General features: G+C 44.9%; 2 protein-coding genes across 2 annotated transcripts; one reads left to right on the top strand and one right to left on the bottom strand.

The window, feature by feature from the left end:
- Positions 1–1,419: 1,419 nt before the first annotated feature.
- On the bottom strand, positions 1,420–2,111 carry LOC117862271 (histone H2B.1). Its single transcript, XM_034745805.2, has one exon. It carries the CDS (start codon positions 2,014–2,016, stop codon positions 1,561–1,563), a length of 456 nt encoding a protein of 151 aa, XP_034601696.1. The 5' UTR covers positions 2,017–2,111; the 3' UTR covers positions 1,420–1,560.
- A 5,835-nt stretch (positions 2,112–7,946) lies between these two features.
- Positions 7,947–9,902, top strand: LOC117859580 (large ribosomal subunit protein P2A). Its single transcript, XM_034742713.2, has 4 exons — positions 7,947–8,102; positions 8,752–8,840; positions 9,119–9,342; positions 9,642–9,902. The coding sequence occupies exons 2-4, from the start codon at positions 8,753–8,755 to the stop codon at positions 9,666–9,668; spliced, it is 339 nt and encodes a 112-aa protein (XP_034598604.1). The 5' UTR covers positions 7,947–8,102; position 8,752; the 3' UTR covers positions 9,669–9,902.
- The last annotated feature ends 1,465 nt before the right edge of the window (positions 9,903–11,367 follow it).

Genomic DNA, 11,367 nt, shown 5'->3' with positions numbered 1-11,367 from the left:
CGGTGAGGGGGGCGGGAGGAGAGCTAACGGTTTTGTTCCGGGATCGGAGAATTGGTTTTAGGCAAGGCAACCACGGGTTACGAGCGATTGGATCGTTTTCTATTACTGTAGCTTTGCTATATTCTCCTACTGTGATATGGTATGATGGTATGAATTTGTTATGCTTGATATTTGGGCATTCGGAAGAGTTTAAAGTTTTGGCTGTGAGAGTCATATCGTTGTCCCTTTTTTCATTGAAATTTGAAAGCATGCATTTGAGAGTGTGCTTCAGCCTGTTCAGATTATTTTAGCTGCAGCACAGCAGCCAACCATTAGCTCTACAGCAAAATGCACACAGCGACAGTCAGAAAATAGTCCCTGCTGCTAGATGGATAGGTGGTTAAGCTTGCAACCAGTTGGTTGGGATGCAGCGGTAGCAGCAGCCACAGCCATAGTCGGTTAAAGAAGCTGAAGCGAACATAGCCAAGGGTCTGGTATCGCCTCGCCTTGCCCCGGCAAAGAGAGGAACATCCACTTGCAAATTTGCTCAACTTTGGCAAGGCAAATCCCGCATCCTTGTAAACTTGCTAGGCAGTATATTGATATTCCATGTCAACAGAGCCAGACAAGCAACCCGATGCTTATCGGAGGATCCAAACAAGCAAACACGTCTTAGCCTTCATAAATTGTTCGGAGCCTTAATTCGAACGAATATCTATTCGTTCTTGCTAGAATAGGCAACCCATGGCATACATTCCGTTCACCTATTTTTATTTTTAAGATGAATTCAGCTGTGTTGCTGCCGTTTGAACGGTTTTTTGAGACTTGGAGCGCTTTGAGTGATGGGTCCGAATTCAAATAGGCCACTGTTGCAACTACTACCATACGCGATCCATTTTTAGATGGGCCAGACTTTGTGTCCGGCGGCCACTTCGCAAGCCAAGAAGACTGCGGCCAGAAACTCGGGGGCTTTCCAAATTCAAGCCCCGCCAAACAATTCGCCACATTTTGGCAAGCTCCCGCCCAAATTTTCGGCTTCGATGTGCCTTCGCCCTCACCATACCGCCCAAACAATTCGAAATCAAATTGCCAGTACTGAATATCCCAACCTACAAACTGCGCACCTACCAGGGATTCTCGTTTTCATGTTCGCTGAACATAAATTGCGAATCTCACGATATTGAATTTGGAAAGGCTAAATACTGACGAAAGGCCTGAACGTCCAGTCGTCCTCAAATTTCAGAAAGAGGCCAGAACGAGCCCCTATTTCTGAAGAACAGAGGCAGGAACTGAAGACAACCGAAATTACAAAATTGCAGCTCAAACCAAGAGAGACTTCAGCAGAAATTGATGCTCAGGGAATGGACAATTAATCCAGGCAATACATGAATTTGCAATCAGAAATTGCATTGGTGAACTACTCAGGAACAATACACCAGATTCACGAAAGCACACGCGCACACTTCTTACATTAATCAGGCGACCAAGTACTGGAGATACAGGAAAGCAGGGCAACTACCGCCGCTGCAACAACCATCCTACTACAGGGGTGAACCAACCACGAGAAGACAACCGCATCGCCTAAGAGCTGGTGAACTTGGTGACGGCCTTGGTGCCCTCTGACACGGCGTGCTTGGCGAGCTCGCCGGGGAGGACGAGGCGGACCGAGGTCTGGATCTCGCGGGAGGTGATGGTGGGCTTCTTGTTGTACCGCGCGAGCTTGGCCGCCTCCGCCGCCAGCTTCTCGAAGATGTCGTTGATGAAGGAGTTCATGATGGACATGGCCTTGGAGGAGATGCCGATGTCGGGGTGGACCTGCTTGAGCACCTTGAAGATGTAGATCTTGTAGGTCTCCACGCTCTTCTTCGCCTTCTTCTTGCCCTTCTTCTCGCCGTCCTTGCCGGCGGACTTGCCGGCCGGCAGCCGCTTCTCGGCCTTGGGCTTCTTCCCCGCCGGGGTCTTCTCCGCCTTCTCGGCCGCCGGCTCCTCCTCCGCGGGCTTCTTGGCGGCGGGCTTCTTCTCGGCCTTGGGCGCCATCGGGATCGGGTGGGGGTTGCCGCTCGACTAGCTCGGAGAAGACGAGTGGATGTGGATGAAGATTGGGGATTTGTTGCTGCTTGGTGAAGAGGAAGGCGGGTAGGCGTGCGGCTTTATAGAGGTTGGGAGGTGGGCCGCGATTGGTGGGACGTGCGAGCCGCGGATCGGTGACGTGGTTGTGTTCGATGGCGCGGTTGGGCTCCACCGTTCCTGAGGACGGATGGGATCATGCAGGTAGACGCGGATCGGTGACGTGGAGTGGGAGGGAGTTGGGGAGGAAGAATTCCCGAGCGCCGCGGATCGGTGACGTGGTATCCTGGGGCCCACGCGTCAGTGGGCGGGGAGGATTGGGCGTGGCGGGAGTTTTGACTTCGTCTGTTTTTTCGTTTGGCGCCTGATGCAGGACCACTTGAGGGCCCGGCAGTCAGCTGGAGAACCAAATGCCAAGTTTGGGAAAACCCGCCATTCCGTATCGAATAGTGGGGGATTTTTTGAATACCAGGTGCTAAACTTTAGCAGTGTCATATCAAAAATCATGGACTAATTAGGCTTAATAGATTCGTCTCGCAAATTAAATATATGTGCAATTAGTTTTGTAATTAGCTTATATTTAATACTCCTAATTAGCCTCCAAACATCCGATGTGACAGGTGCTAAACTTTAGTGGGGTATATCCAAACACCCTTTAAGTTTGGTGTCGAAATTATTTTGAAAGTAGTATATCATTTACATGCGAGCCTATAGCATTGTGATGCTTAATTTTTTTGGTATTTAAACTACAAATTTATCTCTCCTTTAATATAAGCCTTTTCCGTCCAATTTGGCATGATACTTTTCCTAGAATTCCAACTAGATTCGCACAAAATTCATGTGAAGTATGAAGCCCGACCTAGAATCACGAATGAAGTGATCGAAGTACTTTTCGCGATGCAATTTGAAGTTCCAACACCGCATATCAAAGAATTACAGGGAGTTCCGCTTTTAGGTGTTGACGTTCCATCCATGACAAAGGTTAACTTGACTCTATAATCAGTAATAATACATTGCATCAAAAACAAATCAGTACGCATGCATTACAAATAGACGAGGAATAAGGTGAAGTAGGATTGATTTGTTTTTGTCCCCGTATGCTCATTGCAAAACCGATAAGGTCCATTATCTTTTTGGTGGAGTATGTACCTGTAAATAAGATAGAAAGTTAATTAAACACATGAAAATGTTGCACAAATCATGATGCAGATTGCAACCCATGCGCTTTTGCTTCAACGGCGTCATATATTTAAGAACAGAGGGAGTAGTAATATATATTCTGGATCCTTGCCTTAACATTTGGCCAACGGTGATTGTTTTTATGTCATGCTGCCTTCTGGAGTCGGATCGATGGGGAGGCCGTCGCTAGAAGATCCAGGTGGGGGGCCGAAGTAGGGGTTCTTGATGACAAAATCAACAAGCTCAGGGCCTCCCTTCGGCCATTTCACGGCTGATCCTGTGCCTTCAGCAGGCCCCTCAGCGGCTGCTTTGGGTGCACTCTCTGCCTTGCCTGATGTGCCAGTCGCATAGCTGCCCGCATGAACGAATGGTGTCACCACTGTGCCTACGAAGACCAGAACAAGCACCATGACGGTGAGGTTGCGTGCCATTGTTTGTTGCAATGTTTTCAGATTGTGGTTCACTCTATGGTTTGCAGGATAGGTGTGGTGTGTTTTTGAGAGGGCATGGCCTGTTTTTGAGAGGAGAAAGAGAGGTGGCGATGGACACGGGTATATGTGTAGATACTTTTGGACTTTCGGATGAAAGACCGAAAAAAATGGTGGCATCCACCAACATGCGTAAAATTTGTGGCTCTGCGTACTGAGTGCCAACTTTGAGGCTATTTTTGGTGATTCCACGCTTTACTCCCATACGTTCTGTTGGGAACGTCTCTAGGAGTTTGGCTGGTTCTAGCCATACCTTGTTCCCATGTGATTAATAGGATCATGTTAGTGGGTGAATATCATATTAGATCCAAAGAAATTTTTCTAAATGTGATAGATAGGACTATTTAATATTTGTATATTCCAAGTTGATCGAATCAATACCCTTTGAAACTTTAGTTTGTTGGGATGTTACATTTTAGCAAGATACTAGTATTTTAATTGGAACAAGACATGTCTACTGTCTATTTAACTTTAATTTTTGCATTTTTTCCATTAAAATCAATATTGTGACCTATCCAATTCTAGTAATCAATTTATGTAATGCAAAGCTACCTTCTACTGCTAAAATCGACAATATGGACGACCACGATTGCTTTTTGTATGTTTTCATTTCAGGTAATAATAAATATCGGGCAGGTTGTAAGAGCTAAGATTGACATTAGGTGGAGGATAGCTGATGGTAGATGCCAAGTTGGAATCAGCGGCGGATCACCGTGGGTAGTTCAGGTAGGCCAAGGACTAACCTAGATTTGGCCCAAATTTTTTTACTACTATGTGGCTCAAACAAGAAATGAACAAAGCAGCCCACCTAGATCTGTAAGCAAATATCGGCCTCTCCAGCCATCCTTGATTTTTGCATTGTCCCGATGTGATGCAAATGAGACCATGGGTCCTTGGGACTCCGCAACAGCGTCTATCCTCCTCGGTCCTCACGCCGTTGTTCGGATCTTTAATCCGGACTAAAATTTATGTTACATCAAATATTCAGAGTTAATTAGGAGAACTAAACATGAGCTAATTATAAAACTAATTATGAGGCTAATTCCCGAGACGAATCTATTAAACCTAATTAAACCATCATTAGCACATATTTACTGTAGCACCACATTGTCAAATTATGGACTAATTAAGCTTAATAGATTCATCTCGCAAATTAGCCTCCATCTGTGCAATTGATTTTGTAATTAGTCTATGTTTGATACTCCTAATTAGTATCTAAACATTTGATATGACAGGAATTTTAGAATGTCCTAAAGAATCGGGGCCTATACTCTGTCACCACTAGGCACCCACCTACCGCCCTCATGCTCCACCTCCTCCGCTCCTCACTGTGCACCGACCACCGTGATTCTTGCCCTCTCTCACAGTGTCAAGGGCACAACAATTTAGACAACTGCTGTCTTTTTATCACATATAGATAGTGAAACAGACAACTTATACAGAGATTTATCTATTAGGTTGTCTACGAAGTATTTAATCCATTCATCGGCACATAAATCATGGTGATCAAGTATAAAGTTGATGTGTGTAACCATTTTATTGCTTGTATAAAACAGATTTTGCTGGTATGAAATTGATATTACTTAGAAATAAAAAAGCTTAGACGAAAGACCAAATTGACCTTCTAATGAGACTTGCGGCCTCTCATCTCTCTTCGGTGTTGTCTCTTTTGTCCTCCTCTCGGTCTATCTCTCTCAGGGCGTCGCAGGGGCCCAAGAGCACCCCATTGGAAGGTGGCGGCATTGATGGTGATGACTGGCTGCCACGCCACGGCGCGCTCCAGCGTGGCCTCGCTGTTGGGCTCAATGTCCGCGCCGCCGCGGATCCCGCCCACACATACCTTCCAGTGGGAGCTAAATCTTGTAGGGGAGGAGCGAGGAAGGCAGGCATGGAGACTGGCGTAGCGTAGCCAGATTCTCCCGACGTCCTGTGACCGCCGTGCTTCGCAGCGCGGCCGGCTTCCTCGCGTTGGGGCGCCGTCGCCGCGAAGGCGGTGTGGCCTCCGCGGCTGAGTGCAGCGCTGCTGCTTGCTTGAGACAAGCGTGCGGGTTGATTTTCGCACTCGATCCGGAGGTGCGTGGATGGATCATACAACGGTTTTACAGACAGACTATTGTACAAATTGTCTATGTCATCGTCTATACGTGCAGTTCTTGCCAACAACAGTTGTTTGAACTGTTGTATAGGACAGTCTACCCGACATCTTGTAAATGACATTTAATACTATTGATAGCCAGATAAAAATTGATTGTATGTGTCATTGACTTACCGCTGATCCAAAAAACAAAAAATGATTTTGCCAGAAAGGTAAAAAATAAGGTGAAAAGATTACAATTAGGCAAGCACAACATTCAATGTGTTGTCGCACCAACGTGTCATCAGGTGCATATTATTCTAAAGAATTAAGAAAGAAGTCGACGTGCCGGATCATGCCAAGAATGTGGTGTAGATCTCTGGATAGCGGGGAATCGGCAGTTACGCGTCGGAAGAGCTGCTGCTGGACGGTGCATCCGACGGGGACGAGGCGGCGTCGGGTCCTGGGGCCGGCGCATCCGAGGCTGGCGCGTCGGCGGATAGGGACCTGCCCTCGACGTCGGCAGCGACATCACGCGCCTCCGCCGCGAACGGCGCCACCGCGACGGCAGCCAGGAGGAGCACGACGAGGAACATGGCACGGGCCATTATTGCTGACTCTAGCTTGGCAGTGGGTGATGTTGCGTCGCGGTGTATGGGAGTGCGAGACCGAGGCTAATGGTGGTTTTGCTTGCTTGGTTGCTTTCTATGTTGTGATGATGAGGCGGGGCATAGTGAGGGGTTTATGTACGAGAATCTTGGCTATTTTTAGGTAAGGGGCTTTAGCATCGTGTCGCGCCACGCGTGTGGTATACCGGTTCCTCGCTTGAATTGGGCGTGGTTACGATTGGAGGAGCATTTGCCATAACAGAGTAGTGCCGGACAGAGTGCAGTCACAAACTGCAACACGTGGCGAAGGTTGAGCTAAATTTAGAGGGTCACCTTCGTAATGGCAAAAAAGAATTTTCCCCATTTAATCTCAAAGGCTTGAAAAACTACCATGATAATAGCAGAAAAAATAACTACATAATCAAGTATGAAATTGGAAATTGCTGTGAATAAAGCATCTGACATAAAAGACATTTGTTGTTAAGTGGATCACTCTACTACAGTCCCTATATCTCTTATGAGGAAAAAAAACTTGAATTTCATCTAGGAGACAGGAACGCCATTTAACAAGCTACTAATGACATAATGATGCTACGGTAGTATATAGAGCGCAAAATCTGTTACTAGACTACCTTTCTAGCAGTGTGACCTCTGATTCCAGGGGCATCGGAAAAACCAGTTTATATTCACTACATATCTTGCATCCGTTCTCTTATTTCCTTGTCCTGTTATGATAAGATGCAATTCTGTATGGTTGAATGAACACCAACCAGAATCAGATAACAGGCAAATGGTTTTAATAGAACTAACCCTTTTCTCAGCACATTGTCGGTCTAGCACAATTTCGTCTTGGCAGAATGGCTCAATAACATTTATTTCTAGGCCTGGAGAAAACATTCTCATAGCACTTCTCTACATAAACGCACATGGAATTAGAGAAACATGATATCAGTGTAAGAAAAACCAATTACTCACATAAGAAAAGATTCCTGAGTATTCCATCACAAAGCTCAACACCTTCAAGGACATGTGATGCAATCTCTTTAGGTATGACAGGTGATGTTGGCCCTCTCATTGTTTATTGCTTATCGACTGTTTGAAAAAAAATAGTCATGAGAAATTGACAACATGAAGTGGAAGCTATACTCAGTGCACACAGTTGAAAGCTGTGAATTGTGATACAATTCAGCAAAGCTATGAACTGATGTTTCTAATTGTTTGCCCACCCCCACTTGTTTATTATACTTTGATATCATTGATCTACTTATATTCCATAATCAGCAAAAAGAACAGCCTTTTATCACCCACGGCTCAATCCATTTGTAAATAAGAAAGCTATTCTGTTCAATTTGCAGCAGCACAACGTTGCACATCGTTCCCCTTCTGCACTCCCTTTTGTTAGCAAGTGCCACCACAAATGCTAGAGCTGTAGTTCCTGCCTCCAACCTGCTGGAGGGTTCATGGCCCAACTACTTTCGGCCTGCAGTCCTTTTAGCGGCTATAGGCCCGTACTCAAGCCCACACAATAAGTCCGGGATTGGGCCCATCCTGCTGGCCTTTCCGCCGATCAGGAACCGTCGATTTGCGGATCAACGTCAGTATAAAACAGCAACTCCTCCAAACCCGCAGAAGCCCTAGACTCTGCTCGAGCTCTCCGCAGCCGCCGCGCCGCTCCTCCTCCTCGGGCTCTCGCTTCCCACAATCCAGGTATGCCTCGCCGATCCTCTCACGTTAGATCCCTTCTGTGTATGGTGTCTTCTGATCTTCTGTTCGTTACAGCGATCTGGCTGTTCGTTCTAGGGTTGTTATTGTTGCTGGGTTGGCTCCAAAATGCGCGTTTTGCTAGTCTTGTGGCGCCATAGTAGTCAGTAGATTTGCTTCTGTTGAAATGGGATGATGGTTTGCACATGTTTGTTTGGTGGTGGTTGTTCAGGTCTGGATGAGATATTAAATCTTTCGCTTAGCCCTCAGATTGTATGTTGACCATTAGGATTTGCTTGAATCATTTTGAGTATACTTAATGGAATTATTAGCTTAGCTTACAGGTCGAGAAGACGTGGTTAAGATTTGCTTTGCTGACTACCTAGTGCTGTTGTAGACTGTACGTATTTGGGGTTATTTCAATTCATGTATCCAGAAGTTTAAAACTTTCAGCTTCATTGGTGGCACACAAAATGTTAAGTGTTTGTATTATGATAGATTCATGTGTTGTCAACTAGATTGAAGGCTATTTGTATAATCTTTTGGTTGGGTTTTTGCTGAAGGGTGCTCTATTGCTATGCAATCACTTAATCTAGCTCCTTTTATGCCTGAAAAATGGACTTTTAGTGACACTGTTTCTTTGTGGATTGAACAGGATGAAGTTCGTTGCTGCCTATCTGCTTGCTGTCCTTGCTGGCAACAACAGCCCCTCTGCGGAGGACCTGACGACTATTCTGGAGTCAGGTAATAACATATAGCTAATTGCTGGTTTGAAGAACTTGTTACTGTTAATTGAGCTTGTCTGTTAAGTCATCAATTTTGGAAATAGGGTAGCCTTGTCCATTTGTAGTGACCTTTATATTGTTAAACTGGAAATGGCCTGAGCACTAATTATTATTTTTTTCATGTTGTTTCGAGTTGTGCATTCATTCCGATATAGATCAAGTATTATATGGTTTAAAGCTACATGTGCATTCTGTAATATGTAGATGGCACATTTAATCTTGTTTCTTATGTGGCAGTTGGTGCTGAGGTTGACAATGAAAAGATGGAGCTACTGCTGTCCCAGCTGAGTGGTAAGGACATCACTGAGCTCATTGCTGCCGGTAGGGAGAAGTTTGCTTCAGTCCCATGCGGCGGCGGTGGTGTTGCTGTTGCGGCTGCTGCTCCTGCTGGTGGTGGTGCTGCTCCTGCGGCTGAGGCTAAGAAGGAAGAGAAGGTGGAGGAGAAGGAAGAGAGTGATGATGTAAGCTCATTTTTATTGCCCATGTTTGTTTTAGTATCCATTATGCTTCCTGTTAGAATGCTACGATCAGGTGGTACACAAAAGGCTTTCATATGTTATCTTGTAGTAATGCCTGATTTTTATTGCCTATGTTGACGTATCTTTCATATGTTCTCTTGTAGCAAATGCCTCGCCTTTACGCAAATTTTGTGTCATTCCATATACCATCTAGTCTTGCTGTTCTAGGGGCTATAGTAAGAGTGTGGCTTTTATCAAACTTGGTTCAACAACTAATTGTTTTGTTCGATATGCCTTTGCAGGACATGGGCTTCAGCCTGTTCGACTAAGCTGGGATCCTTCTATCATCAGTGCCAAGTCTTTGGGCAGAGGAAAACAGAGTCAGGATGTTTGGATTTTAACCTTGTTTAGGAGTTGGGAACCACTGGAAGACTGCTACTCTATGTAGTATGTCAGCGTAGATTATGATGTTCGGTTTACCGGTGAACCAAATGTTTTGCTACCCTATCTTGCTGTTTCATTAAGAATTGATTGTCTCAGCAAAGTTTCTTGGATGTTCCCAATTTCTGCGTGTCTTGTTCATTCTTATCTTAAATTTTATCGGTATGTGCAATGATTCTTGAGACTGGCTAGATGTGTTCCATTTCTTGCGCCTGCTTTCAGCTGACCATAGTTTGCAGTTTCACGACACTGACTGTGAAAGGAGTTTCAATTTCGCCCTGCCCTTTGTGCTACAGGCCGTAGGTTAGATACGGGCAGGTAGTGTAACACATGTGAAAGGAGTTAGTGATACAAATATGCAATGATTAAGATTTTTTTCAACTTAGTTCCTTAAGTAATTTGAAATTGGTTATTCTCCATCTACCTGCTTTCCTAATTTCAGTGCCTCTTGCCCCATTTACTTCTAACTGATATCCGTAACAACGAAAACTTAAAGAATTCAGCTTTTAAGATTTCTGTGATCTCGACAAAGCACAGCAGCAACTCCACTTGTCGTAAGCTTTAACTAGCCTCTAGGGTTAGCTACTGCAGAATCGCAGTTTAGCCTACAGCCGCTACAGCAGTACGCAAATGTCAGACCCAATTAGGGGTTGTTTGGGAGTTTAGCCCCTGACAGCGAATGTTTGACACTAGTTAGGAGTATTAAATATAGGGTAATTACAAAACTAATTGCATAACCCTAGGCTAAATCGCGAGATGAATCTATTAAGCCTAATTAGCCTACGATTTGACAATGTGGTGCTACAGTAACCATTCACTAATGATGAATTAATTAGGCTTAATAGATTCGTCTCGCGATTTAGCCTAGGGGTTATGCTATTAGTTTTGTAATTAGCTCATATTTAATTCTTCTAATTAGCATCTGAACATCCGATGTGACAGGAATAAAGTTTAACCCCTGGTATCCAAACGCCACCTTAGTTGTTGGCCAACTCTGCCGATAGTTTCGTTTCTGAATTCTGATGATCCAAGGCCCTCAATGTGCCTGCCTAATCTCTACACTCTGCTGGGGATGCAGGATGCAGGTTCGTGCTCTTCTGTCTTCTGATTCTAGTCTGGAACGATAGAACTCATGTCGGCTAGTTTATCAGTCGAGTAATACTCCTGCAAGTATCAGACGAAATTCAGGCTACAAATGGTTGGTGCTCCTGTTGCACGGTTGCCACCGGCGTCTTCTGAACCCCTTTTTATCAGCATCCTTCAGCTCTGGTTCTTCAGCTACGTAACTGGGCTTTTCCATCTAAATGAGCTACTTTCGATTCGAGAACGATGCCACACCATAAATCACTTTCCTGAACAGTAGCAGTAGCTCATGAATCCGCACGTTTGTTAGCTGAGCGCTTCGATATATAGTTCGATTGATCAATGCTACTCGAATGAGTGTCGAGAATCTGTTGGCATCGATGGTCTCAGGTTCCAATACAGATACAAATGGAGTATACTTACGAAAACAAATACAATTATCGTATGGCCCCAAGGGCGATCGTATCAAAATTCAAACGAAAATGAAAGAAAACAAAAGGAAAA

The sequence above is a fragment of the Setaria viridis genome, chromosome 6, assembly GCF_005286985.2.
Source record: "Setaria viridis chromosome 6, Setaria_viridis_v4.0, whole genome shotgun sequence".
Lineage (NCBI taxonomy): Eukaryota > Viridiplantae > Streptophyta > Magnoliopsida > Poales > Poaceae > Setaria > Setaria viridis.
This window is presented reverse-complemented; position numbering and strand designations above follow the sequence as displayed.

Bases quoted from the DNA above. Each gene is read 5' to 3' on its own strand.
- LOC117862271 (XM_034745805.2), bottom strand. From the start codon at position 2,016: ATGGCGCCCAAGGCCGAGAAGAAGCCCGCCGCCAAGAAGCCCGCGGAG.
- LOC117859580 (XM_034742713.2), top strand. From the start codon at position 8,753: ATGAAGTTCGTTGCTGCCTATCTGCTTGCTGTCCTTGCTGGCAACAAC. The intron at 8,841-9,118 runs GTAATAACATAT...CTTATGTGGCAG, and splicing joins GACGACTATTCTGGAGTCAG to TTGGTGCTGAGGTTGACAAT. The intron at 9,343-9,641 runs GTAAGCTCATTT...ATGCCTTTGCAG, and splicing joins AGAAGGAAGAGAGTGATGAT to GACATGGGCTTCAGCCTGTT.